Genomic DNA, 17,186 nt, shown 5'->3' with positions numbered 1-17,186 from the left:
TTCATATTCATATTCATATTCATATTCATATTCATATTCATATTCATTTTCATATTCATATTCATATTCATATTCATAAAGGAAACATTAATTAAGGCTTTTGATAGTTTATGTAATATAACTTTCTGAAATACTTCTCCCAGCTTATATGTATCTTGAACCGTTTTCAAGTCAGGCCGACTTTTGAAGCCACATCTAAAATTCATTCATCAATTAAATTATCTTCAAATACGAGATGCCCTTAAATACCCACTTTTTACTATGCCTTTGTTCAAAACCACTTTCATTTAAAGCAACCCTTTATATATTTGCTCCCATTCTTCTCTCTATATACCACATACATATATATGCATGTTACTCATTCTCTCTCACGCTTTGACATTGCATTTCTGGATAATCACAGCAGCAGTCATTGTCCTCTTGCAGAATCTGCAAAACAATATGAATTGCATTAAAATATTTGAAGTAGTCATTGTGTTGCCTGTAGGTAAGTAGGTAAGTATGTATGTACATATGTAGTCGGCAATGAATACGCACTTGAGTGAATAAGTACAAGCGCCATATTTAGAAATGCAAAGCATAGGTGTATCTCAAACGTATGCATTTAGCTAAAATGAGAAAAACTAGACCGGCTTAAGCATAGATGGATATTGGTAGGTATGTATGTACATATGTATATATGTAAGTAGTGCATTTTATAAATCGTCAACTGCAGTGCTAAAAATAGTGTAATACTAAGATTTTAGGGTATTATTTTCCCATAGTTAGCATTTGAATTTATGCTATTTTTATAGGTGCACAGGTTGACGGGAGATTAAAAAAAATATATAAGATTCATCTAATTATTTAGATGATACCAAGTTGTGTTAGGTTAGGTTTAAAAGTTCATTCGATGGTCACAGTGGTCCTTTGTGTTTGAAATCTCTGTAGTTAATGCTCAAGCCGTTATGCCGAGCTACGAATCTTGCAGCCCTATTACCAGTGATTTAGTATGCCGTTGGTATTATTTTGTGAGGAACCACAAGCTAAGCTTTGGGCATCTCAAAAACTTGCATGTTCTTGCTAAATTAAAAGTTACTCATACGCCATGTATTTCCATTCCATACTTGCCATGGCGTATGAGTAACATAAAGAATCCGGTCAATAACTTACGCTTATTTAGAACAAAGCAATGTTTGCCAGACTGATACCAATAGAATGAAAATAAAATCAAATTGAACATATGTACATACATGAATGTATATATTTTTAAATTCTCCCTCTAACGATAGTAAAAAATGCAACCACATTTGGTAAACGCGGGCGTGTATGGCGGTGGCATTTACTTATGTACGTCATTCATGCATCAAACGACAGTGTGCAATAAAACAATTTAAATGCAATTGAATCTATTAAATGTCTGCAATAAAGCTATTACCATACCAATTGCGAATGTATGTAAATACATAAATAAGTGTGTAGGTACAAATATTCCCAACTCGCGTCCACTTTATCTATCAATGCGTCTACACATCAACGACATAATCTATTGTAGCTGTATCAACGCCATGGTGTCGCGACGACGTCGACATATCAACAAAGAAAGACGTCAATACAATAGCAAATATATATAACGGCATAAAAAGAACAAAAATAACAACATGCAAAGCGTATGTAAGGGGGGGTTGGATTAAAGCAGTTAAGGATAAATCAATTTGTTAGCTTTAAATGAGATTAATGTTTTTGCCTGTTGCTTGCTGTAACATACATACACAAAAACACATACACAAGTATGCATACAAACCACCAAACGTGCATACAGCATGCAGCAATTAACTAGCAACACTGCAGACTACTACAAATAAAACTGTGAGCTCTCCCAACAATCACAAGCTATTTGGTTGGTGTTAGCCACAACGCAAGAATTATGGCCGACAGGTGTAGCTGCTAGAAATAGCGAATGATTTGTGTCCTTGACGCGCTTTCAGGTAGAAAAAATTAATTACAATTGTCAAATAGTAAATTCAAGGATGTTTGGTGCTTGATTTATAGAAAAAATATTTTAATACAACAATACATTCGATTATACCCCCCATTATGCGCTTATACATGTCTATAAATTTGCTGTTTATTATCAAGCATAAATTTGAATAATTTTGTGCAAATATTTTCCAAAATGTCTGGCCTAATTTCTGCTTTGATTAATGCTGTCAAAAAAACTGAGTTTTCTTTCTCATGGTAGAAATATGCTAAATGCTTGTCCTTCCTTGCCGCGGGGTGTGTTATAACGGGTGATTTTTTAAGAGCTTGATAACTTTTTTTTTAAAAAAAACGCATAAAATTTGCAAAATCTCATCGGTTCTTTATTTGAAACGTTAGATTGGTCCATGACATTTACTTTTTGAAGATAATTTCATTTAAATGTTGACCGCGGCTGCGTCTTAGGTGGTCCATTCGGAAAGTCCAATTTTGGGCAACTTTTTCGAGCATTTCGGCCGGAATAGCCCGAATTTCTTCGGAAATGTTGTCTTCCAAAGCTGGAATAGTTGCTGGCTTATTTCTGTAGACTTTAGACTTGACGTAGCCCCACAAAAAATAGTCTAAAGGCGTCAAATCGCATGATCTTGGTGGCCAACTTACCGGTCCATTTCTTGAGATGAATTGTTCTCCGAAGTTTTCCCTCAAAATGGCCATAGAATCGCGAGCTGTGTGGCATGTAGCGCCATCTTGTTGAAACCACATGTCAACCAAGTTCAGTTCTTCCATTTTTGGCAACAAAAAGTTTGTTAGCATCGAACGATAGCGATCGCCATTCACCGTAACGTTGCGTCCAACAGCATCTTTGAAAAAATACGGTCCAATGATTCCACCAGCGTACAAACCACACCAAACAGTGCATTTTTCGGGATGCATGGGCAGTTCTTGAACGGCTTCTGGTTGCTCTTCACTCCAAATGCGGCAATTTTGCTTATTTACGAAGCCATTCAACCAGAAATGAGCCTCATCGCTGAACAAAATTTGTCGATAAAAAAGCGGATTTTCTGCCACTGATTTTGGTAATAAAATTCAATGATTTGCAAGCGTTGCTCGTTAGTAAGTCTATTCATGATGAAATTTCAAAGCATACTGAGCATCTTTCTCTTTGACACCATGTCTGAAATCCCACGTGATCTGTCAAATACTAATGCATGAAAATCCTAACCTCAAAAAAATCACCCGTTATAATCAAACAGTCGATTCTTGGTTACACCAAAGCACAATTTTGTTTTTCATACAGTTGTGATCACAACTATGTCTTGCTGGAAAGTCCAACTGTTTTCAGGCAAGTTATCAGAAATTCTATAGAAAATTAATATATTTATGTGCACCTATGCTTTCCCTTTTTTTAGAAATGTAGAAGATTTTTTACTTTTTCCAAAAGTTATGCGCTGCACTTAGGACAATTTTTTCATGAAATTTCCGCCAAAATTATTATTATTATTTTTTTTTTTTTTTAATCCGGAAATCTGTTGCAATTTTGCCATTTTGTTTCCAAGTAAATTCCCGGGCCAGTGTTAAATATTTGCTGGAAGCAATGGCTGCTAGACGGTGCACAGCGAGCCCCTGGTGGCGGCACTGTCGAAGACATTGACCTCTTAATAAATAAAGCCAAGTTGCTCAGAAAGGCTAACACGGAGCCGCTTGATATCTGGACTCAAAGAGAGAAATAGAAGTGGTCGGGCCGTACTTTGTGCAAAGATGAAGGCAGCAGGGGATTTGAATCCCCTAATCGGCAGAGGCCGAACTTGGAGAAGAACAGTCCATCGAAAGGCGAAGCGATCGGGTTAAGCTTAAAGACGCACACAGAGATTGCCTGAAATAGAACCAGATGGCGCGCAGGCATTGAAGATGTCCTTTGTTTCACTTGGTATTCATGGAAGCGAAAAGAAGAACAAGTCCGTATAAAGATTTTTCAGAATCGTGCTTACTTAGTACATAAGTACTATTTTTATTTTGTGACAAATCTTAGAACTATTTAACCAATTCTCATTGGAAAAAACCATGTATTGGTATTGAATTCGCCTATTTATTGAGCCTTCGGTTTGTGAGATAATTCAAATTTACCCAATATCGAAAGCGATTTAGGGCGAAGATTGTGGCCACTATAAAAATAATAATACTATTTTTGCGACTACATTTGATGAATGTTTGACCAAGTGTTTCCTCCGAATTGTGGCAGAAATTCAATTGGCCATTATGCCATTTTTGTCTTGTAATTGAATTAAAGTATTTCCTCACATATGGATAATGGTTATATTTTCCAAACTTGCATCGAATCGGCATACAAATAAATATTAACCGAATGAAGTAGTATACCAGTAAATCTTGTATTTGAGGTCAACATAACTCCCTATGTCTTATGTTGATAGGAAACATGTTGCTTGATGAAACGCGTGGATACATGGCGTATGAGTAACATTATTTCTTTCGTTCGATTTTCAAAAATGACGTGTCAAATTAAAAGGCTCGGCCTCTAGAAGTGCAATAAGGTTTTATTTTTATGAAAACGGTTGCCCACTGTTAAAAATGTGTATGAAAGTTAATGTTTGAAAATATTTTTGATTAGAGTTGCTATCTATTCGCAAAGTCATACATAACTATATATGTAGGCATATGTATATAATACGCGACGACATTTTTTCGAAGATCAGCCGATCGGCGCCATTCGTTCGAATTTCAAAAATGAGGTATAAAAACAAAATGATCTGATATTTTAGTTTATGTATTTCTGGCACGTTTATATGTACGTATGTATGGGGATGATTTAATTACGACAAAGTATCATATGTCAATGACTATATATTGACTTAAAACGCATCACAAATATATACATACATACATATCGTTGATGTTTTTGCAAAACCGCCCATCGAACAGTTGCAAAATACGCGCATATCACCATTGTGACAAAAACTAGATTTGGTAACCCTGAACTCCAGCCATCGAGATTTATGCATAAGAATCGTAAACTCGTTATTAAAACAACAGATTTGTAAAATAATAGCTAGAGAAAATACTGCTTGTTAAGGTAATGCTTTCAAAGAAAAACCGTTTTTCGCTCTCCTGTAAAATTTGACTGCCGTCAGATAGGCGGTTTTGCAAAAGCATCGACATATGTAAACATTTTTATGATATGAAAATATGATATGTCTCCGAACGCATTCGACATATTAATTTACCTTTTCAAAAAGTTCACCACGTTGAATATTCGGCTCCATGTGTGTGTACATTAGGGTGGTCCAAATTTTTTTTCCAGCCACCCCCCAGATCTGAAGAATATAAAAAATAAATATACACGTATTTTTTATTATTTTGAAATTTTACATGGGGAAAATAATTTTTTTCGTAAAATTGCTATAAAGTCGTTAGAAATAAATATTTTTGGCCGAATACGACTGTTTTCCTTCAGATGTCTTCAAAAAATAACACTATGATGCTTATTTAACTTACAAATTTTACTACAAAAATAAGTTGTTGTATGTTTTCATAACCACATCACGCACGAACAGCTCAATGTATGTGTTTAATTCTTTTTTTTATTCTACAAGACGTTTTCTGTAGGCTTGTGGTAAAAAATTGTGAAAAATTGGGTTGCCAGATATTTAATTGTTTGAAATTGTTTTAAGGTCAATAAAATATTTAAGTTTTTTCATCAAAAATAAAAGCGTTGGAAGATATTTAAAAGTATTAAAAAAAAAAAAGTATTTCTAAAAAATAGAACAATGATTATTAAAAATTTAAACTTATTTAATGCAACAATATGGGTTTCACACGAAAGGTGTACAAAATACATATCCGGTTTTTTTTGGTATTCTTCAGTTCTGGGTGGTGGCAGCAGGAAAAATAAAATAAGGTGATTTTTCTATGTTTTTTGGACCACCCTAATGTACATACTTAATCAGTCGGACATTAACCGCCTCAATTAAACTATGAACTGTTTGACTTTGTGTGCATGCAATTAGACAATAGATGAAAAATCGCACCCAGATAGGAGTAAATGATCAGGAGTTCAAAAATATTTATGTACATATAAACACATATGTACATACATATATGAAAACATATCTGTATTTACAGCCAAGTAATTTGTCACCTGAAATCTGTCAATGAACGATGAAAAGTGATTCCAATTAAAATAAAAGGTAATTGATAATAGAAAATAGAAAAATTGATGACATGTGTATGTGAGTAGATATATTAAGTATGGATATTTTTATTTAAAGCAATTATATTAGTTGTAAGTGTATATACTGGAGACAGCAATGCAAATTTTACGACGCATAAATAATAAAGTTAAAAGTATTCAATATTTCGGATTGCTTCTTCTGATTTTTAAACATACGTTCTTATATGTATGTCTGCTTGCATATGTATATACATACATATATGCTTTAATTAAGTTTCTGTTCCTTTGCCTTGTTTGTGTGTTAAATTAGATTGTACACGCACCGCGGGTTTGACCAGATGTTTTGACTTATCAGCATAGTATTCGGCATCAGTTCAAGCACTCAGCCAATAAACTCTTTATAATCAGCGCGCTTCACGTGTAGTATAAACATTACACGCTTTGTAATTAAATGTGTTGGCAATTTTGTTGCTTTTGCAATGCTGCTAATGAGTTTTCTTTGTGCACGAATATGTATATGGGAATGTTGCATAGCGTATGTGCAATATGTAGATATTCATAAGATAATTTCATGCGCCATTGATTAAAAGATGTAAACGACACTAACACTGTAGGGTAAGAAAAAAAGTTTGTCGCAAGTTTGGGTAAAATATCTAAGAATTTATATGTGACATTGATTTTCCTACAATTAATTAAGCTCAAATAGAAAATAAAGATGATCCTTCTATGTAGATAGCACAACTGTTCATCGCTCTTAAATCGAGTTAGAAATTACACTGATTAATACGAATAATTTGCTTCTTCAAAGAAGATAATTTTAGACCAGTGATTCCCAAAGTGGTCCAGGACGATCCCCATGGGTCCACGGGAGACTCGACGGGGGGGATATGCAATCCTCAAAGCCATGGACTACATGGTGGAAAATAGGTGGAGGAAGGCAAGGAGTTTATCTGTCTGCAGGGACAGTAAAGCTGCACTTAAGGCAAAACTGATGTTGCCTTGAATCTCGGAAGGCCTTTTTAGTTTTTTGCTCTCATGTATAGACGGGACTGCATGCAACTTGTTGCTGACTGCTGACTGTTCAGTCCACGTGGCAAATGACAAATCCATTTGTCCATCCTGCCTTGAAGAGGATGAGACGTTGGAGCACTTTTTGTACTTCTTGCTTACTTAGTTTGTCTGTCATAGATTTTTCTGGATTCTGTCTTTTCCCTATTGTCAGTTTCTGAATTTAAGTTTGGCGAGAAAAGCTTTTCGGGTTTATTGTTTCAAGTTTTGATTCTTTCGGCAGAGTTTTATCAACTGCATTGTTATCACGAACGCTTCAAAGCGCTTGTTAAATAAAAGCTTGGAATAGCGTACACAAAATGGCAAAAAAAAATTGAAATTTTTCAATTTAAAAGCTATAATCATGCCGGTGATAGATTAATCGATTTCTGAAAGATGGCTACCGATATCGATAAAAATAGCGATAAAAAAAATATACCAAATATATTGTCCTCATGCGTTTCTCGGTGTCTGAGATGATAAATTGCAAATGCAGCAGAACTACTGGCTCACCAACATTCGAACAGCTACGTCAAAGAGGACCTTAGCGGCTGTACTACGAGTGCAATTATACATAAATATGTCTAAACGGATGTACATACATACATAGGTTGCTTGTATTGTGAATACATATATATTTGTACAGTTACATACATATGTAGATACTATCTGTATTCAAACGAATGCCGAATTGGCCGTCACTTTAAGCAGCATTCGCGCAAAGGTTATTTAGTTACTATTTTCAGCCTCAACCGGCAGCAAACTATGTAAACATTGCATTGCCTTCACCACCTATACATACATACATACATACAACAGCAACTATGTGAATACCTTCTAATTTTGATTTTTGAACTTATTTTTTTTGGCCCATGCTGTTGTGTGTATCTGCCGGATAATATTCAAATGCTTTGCCAACCGCAGCACTTTCGAATCATTGGCATTCCGTTAGCAAGGAAATGTTTGTCGTCATTTGCCGTTAACTTGGCTAAGTTCGATCGAAAAAAAAAAAAGGTAATAAGGTCAACAAGGAGTCCTTCAGAAGTGCATTGCATTTGTTGAGTGTCATACTTATTTGCAACACTGTATGGGAGAAGGTGTGTCGTCAGATATCTGCTATGTTGTTGTTGCTGTTGTAGTACTTGTCGATGACGTGCCAAATGTGAAGTGTACTCGGGTACGATGGCAAGTGTTCCCACAACAAATTTCAAATGTTAATGGCGCATGCGCAGAGTTAGCGCGTGAGTGAGAGAAATTGGAGAGTGAAATTTTAGCGAAAGCAAAGCGAGAGTACAGCTTTCGGTTGTTACAGCAGAGTTGTGCGCCCTAGCCGATGCGCGTGCACTCGCGCCAAATTAGCGGGTTTCGGAAAATCAGCTGCTATGAGCTTTTTTAGTAGCAACAAGCATGTGGCAAGCTGTGGTGCAAAGTTAGCTGGGAAATGTAATGAAAACAAGTAGTTTTGCGAGAGATTTTCTGATAGAATTTTTTAAGTTTTATTAATAAATACCATCAGCTACACATTCAGTTGAAAATTAAGCTACATTTGTAAATATATCTATTTTTTTGTTATACACTTTTTTTTACTTAGGTATTAAATAAGAGCTTACATATCGACAAAGCTTATAATACCAAATAAGTTAACGAGTTTGTTTAGTAAATATTTATATTTAGAAACACCACGTATACCACTGTTTGACAGCCATGTTGTTGTTTTTGTTTTCATATTAGACCAATGTACATAAGTAGGTTTTTTCATATTTCATAGATTTTTTTTCAATTTTTTCTTTAAGTCCTATGCTTTTTGATGTTTATTTAGCTTTCGATTTATTTTTAAATCACTCTAAATTTTTGTATTTTTTTTTAATTTGCTTTGATAACTTTCAATATTGGCATCATACATTTTTAGCTTTTATGTGAAGTATAGCTTCGATAAAATACTAAATCCGTTCTCTTGCCAAGCTTAACATGCTTTGATTAAAAAAAAAAATAAAAAATTGGCATATTTTTAATTTACTAACCAAAATTTTGTCTCCTGTCAAATAATCTCTAAAGAAAATCCTTTAAATGATATTTCACAATTTTTATTAGAGAAGGTATTCAATTTTGAAATAAATTGTAGAATAATTTTTCTAGTAATTTTTCTATATTTTTTTATTCAATTATAAAATCAGGAATTCGTAAGCCTTTGAATCTTTTAGTTACGATGAAAAAAAATCGAGTTTGAAAACTTTTAATTCGTTTATGAAAATTAAAGTTGTATAATTAGTGGGAATTCGATGTTTTTTAAGAGAGAGTTCATATTAATTTGAATAATTTGAAAAATTCTTGCTCAGAAACTTTTAAAACTAATTTTTTTCGCAAAGAAGATGTCTAGTTTAAAATTTTAAATATTTGGATTATTTTGTTACAACTCCGAAAATTTTTTTTGTAAAAGGTTTGAAAAATTTTTAAATATTTTCAGACTTTAGCCAAAATTAATTACTATTCGTAGCCTTCGCGGAATTGTATTTTTTTTAAGTGCCAAACGAAAACTTTTTGCTAACTTACAAAATCAGACATTTTTAAACTTTTCAAATCGTTTATTTATGTTTGAATTAAGATGCGGAGTTTCAGTTTAAACTTAATTTTTGAAAAATCGAACTTTATGATTGGTCCAGATTTGAATCAATGTATTTGTAAAAAAAAATATATTATTTGAATAATGTCCTAAAAGGAAATTGAAGAAAGTTATATTTAGAAATTTTCAAAAATAAATATTTAAATTTTTTGAGAAATTTAGAATTTTATTTATGAATACATAATTGAATTTTCAAATTCAAAATATTTTTTTTCATAAATGGGAATTATTTTATAAATCAAAGATTTAAGATTTAAAATTTGAAAGTAAAAGTAAATTGTTTTTACTAATCGGTAAAAAGAGTATGGAGGAAATGCCTTTTGAAAATTTTCAATTAAGAATTTTCACAAATTCAGATTTTTTTTTTAATTATTTAATTTGCAAGATTTCGCTGGATTTGTTTTTAGTTTTTAACTAATTTGAAGAGGTGGAAATTTGAAAATTGAATAGATACTTTTAGAATTCTGAAAAAAATAAAAATTTTATTCAGAAATTTTATACATTTTAAAGAAATTTACTAGCCAACTCTGGTTTTCTGAATTTTGCAGACTTGATAATTTTTGAAAGTAGAAAGTTATATTTTTATTAGTTGTTGAGAAAAATGAAAAAAATATTATTTAATAATTTTAGAATTCTTGTATATTGATAGAAATTTAAAAATTGTAAATATATTTTTTTTAATAAAATTTAATTAATACTGTTTGCTTTATTAATTTTATTTTATTATAATAAATTTCTTTGTTTAGCATTCCTTTAATTACTTTTGTTTTACCTTGGCTTGAGAAAGAGTTTAGTGTTAGAACATTAAAGGCTCAAATTAAGGATATACTTTTTATTAAAGCCGTTTTTATAGGTGTGTAAGTATGTATGCTGGATTTTAGCAGAATAAAGTTTGCTTTTGAGAAGCTAGTAAATTTTTAACTTTGCCGAAGTGTGAAGTAGTGTTGCGTTTCTTGAAAGCTCAGTAAGGCAAGTGCATACTTTTAGGATTGTGAAAAAAGAAAAAAAAATAATACACAAAAGGCTGAAAGCATACCAAAGAAAAAAGTCCTTGTTATCCTAAGAGCCAATACAGACAAATTTTTTACATGATTTGGTTTTCTATACGCCTATGAGTAGACAACAAAAATAAAAATTGTTAACTCGATACATAAAGAAATAAAAAATCAGAAATAAATAAAATAAATAAAATCAAAAAATTAACGAATAATCAACGGAGTAATAATTTTTTCTATCACCCTAAATGTATGCAATATTCTTGCAAGCGAATTGGAAAGTATAGTGCAGTGAGTATGTTTTCAAAAATTCAGTTTTTATTTAAAAAAGATGTGTCATACAACACAAAAAAAATAGATTTTCTTACTTAATATACTTATGCTAATACATTTTTATTTATTTTTTTTTTTTTTAATTATCAATTTTTTCAAGTGTTAATTATAGTCTCAATTTTTTAGCTAAATACAGCTCGCTTTTAAACTATTTGATAGTTGAATACTTTTCCTTGTCATTTTGGAAGAAATACTTTGAACTTTTCAGTGCTTTTTTTTTTGAATGACTTTCGCATTTTCATTTAGTTAAATATATCGCTTTCTTTTAGAAAAAATGCAATTTTGAATGGAAGAAAGTTGCAAAGTTTTACATTTAATTTAGTTAAACTATTACAATGGTGTTACTAGTAGTGCTTATTTTTTTAATTTTCTACCAATTGTTTGTATTTTTTTTATATTTTTTTTTTGTATTTTTTGATTTTTTTTTTGGTATTTTGTTTTCATTCAGTGAATCTGTTTTTTTTTTCATTCGGAAACTAGTTCTTCCGTACATTCCAATTTTGTCTTTTTTTAGATTTTTTTTTAGTTTTGCATTTTTTCGCATTTCACTGCCTGTTTCAGTTAGACTCACATAAATACATTTAATCTTATTCGATAACCTTTCATATCATTAACTCGAGGCACTACGATTTCCAATTATTATTTTCTCTTTTTTACTTCCTTAATTCGAACCTAAACAACTGCCTGCTTACGCCTAAAAACTTACTGCTAGTATTTTGCGACTACAATAAATATACTTAGTACGTGTATTTCGAATACTTAATGAATTTTTAATTACAAGTCTTTTGCTGTCTACGTGGAAAAATAAACGGCTTCTCCGAAGCTTATTCTGTCTATGACTACAATACTTAGTTAATCAGCCTCTTTTGCGATACGTCTGTGTTCAGTTTCATCAAATTTCAAATTTGTTTCTTATCCTACGCTAACGTGCTCTGCGCACCGCCTGCCGCCTGGCGTCGATTTAATGCATTGCATAAGGCGAGCAGACAGTGTAGCGCGGCACACGCGAATACAGGCCGGACATGCCCTTCATGTAGACGTAGTGCACTGGCGGACGCAAGATGCTCTGCTGCTTCTTTTCCTTCTTCTTGCCATTAGCTGTGCTGCTGCTGCCGCTGCTGCTGCTGCTGTTGGCGCGGTTGTTATTGTTACTGCTCATCGAACGATTGCTACTACCGCCGCTGCCGCTGCCGCTGCCACTACCGCTGCTGCTGTTGCCACTGCTGCTACTCCTGCTACCGCTCGACGATGCAGACAACGTATTCGGCAAGCTATGCTTCTTGGCCTCATTCTTATTCCTGCCATTCAAATGCACTACGTCATCAGCTTCCTTCGGCTTGGCATCCTTGAAACAGCGTAGCGGTGTGCTGCTGCACGACAACGACCTCATCGACGTGCTGCTGGCGAAATGGTTTAGCATGCGTGTCACTGACGAAGCGATTGAGAGGCGGCTCAAATGTAGACGTCTATGCGTTGAGGTGGACTGCTTTTGCTGATGTTGATGCTGCTGGTGGTGATGCTGCTGCTGGTGGTGCTGCAGTTGTTCATGTTTATTTTTGCGCTTTTGCTGCTGCTCGCAACATTCTTCATGAGTGGAACATTCATCATCCTCATCGCTGCTATTCGTATCGGTGTTGTGTTCTGAGCTGCTGCAACTATGCGCCACATGTGCATCGGATTGGTGATGCTGGTGATGGTACATTTTTAGAGAGGCGCAGACATCCGCTTCATCATCGCCATCGCCATTGTAGGCATCCACCAAACAATCAACATCGAATGAGCAGAATGCAGGCGAATAAGATGAGCCGCTGTACGCCGATGAGGAGAGTGTATTGCGTGAAGCGTGCTGGGAATGTTGCTGGCGGTGAGTGTGCTGTTTGGGCTGCACGCTCGACTGATGCGCCAGATTATCGGCGGCTCTGTGGGTTAAGTCGATGTTTGAGCCCGTCAAGTGGAAGCCCAAATGCGAAGCGCGCTCATAGCTCAGGGAGAATGAATCGGTCGAGGAGCTGGGCAAATCATCCTGACTGTTGTAGATGTACGGATGACGCTGTTGTTGCGCTGCTTGGCGTGAAGTTTGTTGGAGGAAAGGACAGCCTAAATGCTTGCCGATGCAGCTGAGGAAACCGCGCGATGTTTTCAGATCGCGTGCGGTTTTGAATTTGGGCATTTTGCTATCGCTGGAAGACGATGCAGATGATGAGTAGGAAGAGGGTTTGTGATCGTCGTGTATGGGTGAGGATGTAGTGTTTTTCGAAGTTGAAACTGCTGCTGACTTGGAGCAGCATGTCGTTTGCTGATTGCTGCAATTTTGCGGCGTTGAGTTATCCATTTTTGTGTTTGGCGTTTTGTTTGTTGAACTTCTGGTAAGTTAGTGGTTTTCGCACAATTATTAATGCAAGAGTTCTTTGAGCCGATTTGTTGGCTTTTTCAAAAACACTTTGGTCTCTGTTAGTTGGACACGCTTTTTTGCGAAAAATTGTTTTTTTTTGCAAAATATTTTCTTTAAGAGTTCTTTGAAACTGTCTTTTTGTTTGCAAAATATGCAATTCACTTTTATAGCTTGCTTGCTGACACTTGCACTTTAAATGTTCAAATGTTTTAGTTTTTCTTTCAAAACTTCAAAAAAGTTCTCTTAGCTTTTCAAATATCAACGGTATTTGCTTTTACTTGCTGTATAAGTATTCCGCAATTTTCACTGAGATATTTCAGCTCTGAAGCGCGACGAACATATGTCTGCTACCAGCAATCGCTGGCGCTTTTATAGCCGTGCTGAGTCAGGGACGCATTCGTCGTCCTCATTACCGCAACATCGTTACGAGGGCCAATGCGAAGCTTACTTGCGTCGTATGCAACCTTCGCCACTGCTAGCGGCAACAACAACAGCGCAGCATAAGGCACATAACTGTAACATAGAAACTTTCGAAAGTATTCGTACGCGTGAGCTGTGCACAAACGAAGTGTGAAGTGTGTGATTTTGCGAGCTTTGTCAACAGTAGCAACAAGTGTTCGTGAACTTTGCGCTCTCCGAGTGTATGCGATTGTGTGCCTCATCGTCGTCGTCGTCGTCGTCGTCGTCGTCGTCCGCTGGTCTCGTTTTGCATCGTGTGCGGAAACTCAAAGCATACTGGCATATTACATTTGCATACGTTTGTTGTTAAGTGTTGTTGAAAGCTTCTTGGCTAAAATTTTCCCATAGCACACATTGCGCTCATAATGTATGTATGTATCTTCAAAGCGGCCAGCGGCCTGAAATGCATACAATGCCAAGCCCACCACCAGTGCCCAAAGTCACATACGTTTGACAGCTGCCAAAGACGCGTGCTTGGCGTGATGTCCAGCAGCTTTGGAGCGGCTAAATGTGACCGTCCAGCACACTTTGCACAGAGCGCAGCGGCGAAACGTTTCTGTATTTACACGCGACCAGGCGGAAGTGTGAACTCGCAGCTTTGCATACACTTCGCACCCTATTCAAGCAATTATTCAACAGCGATTGCTTTCTTACACTCCAGCAGACACATTCGTCGCTGGCGCAGTCAATGCACAAGGCGCTGCTGAAGAAAGGATTGCGCCTTGGCCAGAGGTGTAAGTGTTAGCAACGTGACTTTTGCTGGCGCTGCTATTTCTTAGTGTGCAACTTTGTTTAGCTGTGGCTTTGTCGCTGTGTTATACCTTCGCTTAATTGCACTGTATTTTGTTTTGTCCTGTGAGTGCACGTGAGTTTCGTGCGTCATTTTGGAATTTATGCTACGCTCTAAACAATTATTGATACCAAGATTCGCGAAAAGTTTTCAAACTCGTATGCACATTGTGTGAGTTTCCATTGGGCGCGAATGACTTCTGACGTTGGCGTGCGTTCGTGTGATGCACTCAGAGTTGTTTGTGTGATTGTTTTGTTTTGTTTTGATTTTCTCACGTTAAACTTACAATGGTGAGCATTGTTTAAAAATTTTCCTTTGCTCACACGCCAAAATTAGATAGTCTTTCAAAATCTTACTTAATAAAAGATAGTTGAGCAGATAGAAGATGAAGAAAAAAAAAACTAACTAATAAATGTGTAAGTTTGTTAATGAGTGAGTGATATACATATATTTCTATGATATTTGGCAAGGAGATAGGTTGTAGCCTGGATTAGCATATGTGATATTATATGAAGGGAGTTGCCACCCTTTATAAAGGTTGACATCAATTAGTTAAAAAGCTAACTAAAATATTACAACTATTGGGTATTAAAGAAGGAAGTTACAAAACTTTTTGTTTCGAAAACATTTTTTAAGGGGGTTGCCACCTAATAAAAATGTAAAAGTCAATTAATTTAAAAGCTAAATAAAATACCACAACGATGTGTGTGACAAACGAAAGGTCTCCAAAAATGATCGATTTCGACAGTATTCTTTAAGGGGGTTGCCACATGTACAAAAAGTTACAATCAATTAAAGAAAGAAATTAAAAAAATATTTGAATGTGAGCACCAAATAAGAGAGGTTTAAGAAAGCTTTCGCAAATATTTTTAAAGGGGGTTGCTACCTGCTTAGAAATGCAAAATCAATTTAATTGACAAGTTAAATTAAATAATTTTTTTTTGACGATACGCACGTCAAATCTGTGCAAGGTTGCCGCCCGTTCGAAAAATTTAAATGAACTTAAATATCAATTTAAGTAAAAAATTTAATATGGCTACAAAACGAGAGACATTCGTAAATATTTTCGACGATCATTGCCAGCACTTTAGGAATTTAAAATCAATTTAATTAAATCTGACTAACATATGTACATTTGTAAATGCGTGAGCTTGTGAGCGAGTAGGTGAGTGCGTGAGAATGTTGGTGGCTGTTTCTTTGGAAAAGCAGCAGCGTTAATGCTTAACTAGTATTTGACCACTTCATTCCGCACCGCTTGCGACCAGTTTGGCACGTAGTTCTACCAGCAGAAAGTACAATATGGCATACAGTGTTTCTGTGTTTTTACGCTTATAATGTTGTTGAGAAGATACCTCTTATATACTTACTGTTACATAGAAGCGTCTTAGTCTCGTCTCATCATTTTTCCGGCAGTTTGATGCTACTATTTATTTAAGTTAATAGACGAATAGACGAAGTTTCACGCTGCTTAACAGGAGTTTTTTAATCCACGAGCAAAGATGAATAAGATTTCTGTTTTACAGCCATTGAAGTAGAAGAAGAAGATTAAAGATGAATTTTGTGCATAAGGGCGAATGGGTGTGGAAAATATCCTTTACAAATTTTGTCCTTAAATATCCTTGAAAATTTGCAATATATATTTTTGGAAAAATTATTGTTTGAGAACTAACATACGCACGACGAATTTCGTCCAGCAAACTTTATTAACTTAAAAAGATAAAACTTATTAAAATCGCATTTTCAATACTTATTCGTCCTTGTTAACGGGAAAGCGGATAATTCAAATATTCTATGTAGGGCACATCCTTTCGTTCGAAAACGCTCTTTGCCACTGACTTAGTCGTTTTGGAACTATTGCTAGTTTCTTGTTATTTTTTTTTTTTTTACTATTTTGGTCCATTTTAGATTATTTCAGGTTTTTCGCTCCTTTCCATATTTAATTTCGTAAGTGGCACATTTGTTGAGCTATATTTAACAGAAGAATCCAGGAGAAATGAATTACGGCGTTAGTGAAAAAATTCTGCGCAAAAATGTAACTGTCATCAACAGTATTTTGACCCGTGTTTAACAAACGTGCTGATAAACCGTGCTCAATACACATATGTATGCGCGCAGCTACATATCGTCGTTTAAAGTACAAAACCGCAAAACCGCGTAGCGTCTTTTTTCTGCAAAACCGCGTAACTGACATTGGCTGCCAAAAATTGGATTTGCTCACACAAGCTCTCGGCTCAATCCTGAATTCTGAAATATACTAGGTAGAAATGCGATTGTTTATAAAAAAGAGAACCATTTTGAAATATGAGTGTTTTTAACTCTAGAAAATAATTTCGGCAACCTTACATACGCGATTTTGCATTTTGTTGATACGCGGTTTTGTACTCTAAACGACGATATGTATGTAT

The 17,186-nt window shown here is 35.0% G+C and overlaps 1 protein-coding gene across 1 annotated transcript; it reads right to left on the bottom strand.

Moving 5' to 3' along the window:
* Nucleotides 1-11,650: 11,650 nt before the first annotated feature.
* LOC118747455 (LIM domain-containing protein A) lies at nt 11,651-13,846 on the bottom strand. Its single transcript, XM_036481504.1, has 2 exons — nt 12,317-13,846; nt 11,651-12,238 (listed from the first exon to the last, which is right to left on the bottom strand). The coding sequence occupies exons 1-2, from the start codon at nt 13,470-13,472 to the stop codon at nt 12,102-12,104; spliced, it is 1,293 nt and encodes a 430-aa protein (XP_036337397.1). The 5' UTR covers nt 13,473-13,846; the 3' UTR covers nt 11,651-12,101.
* Between the last annotated feature and the right edge of the window lie 3,340 nt (nt 13,847-17,186).

Source organism: Rhagoletis pomonella, unplaced genomic scaffold, assembly GCF_013731165.1.
Source record: "Rhagoletis pomonella isolate Grant_MI unplaced genomic scaffold, Rhpom_1.0 Rhpom_scaffold_00012, whole genome shotgun sequence".
Classification (NCBI taxonomy): Eukaryota; Metazoa; Arthropoda; class Insecta; order Diptera; family Tephritidae; genus Rhagoletis; species Rhagoletis pomonella.
This window is presented reverse-complemented; position numbering and strand designations above follow the sequence as displayed.

Coding starts and splice junctions, on each gene's coding strand:
- LOC118747455 (XM_036481504.1), bottom strand. CDS start 13,472: ATGGATAACTCAACGCCGCAAAATTGCAGCAATCAGCAAACGACATGC. Junction 12,239..12,316: donor CAGCGGCAGCGGCAGCGGCG/GTAGTAGCAATC, acceptor GCAGCAGCACAG/CTAATGGCAAGAAGAAGGAA.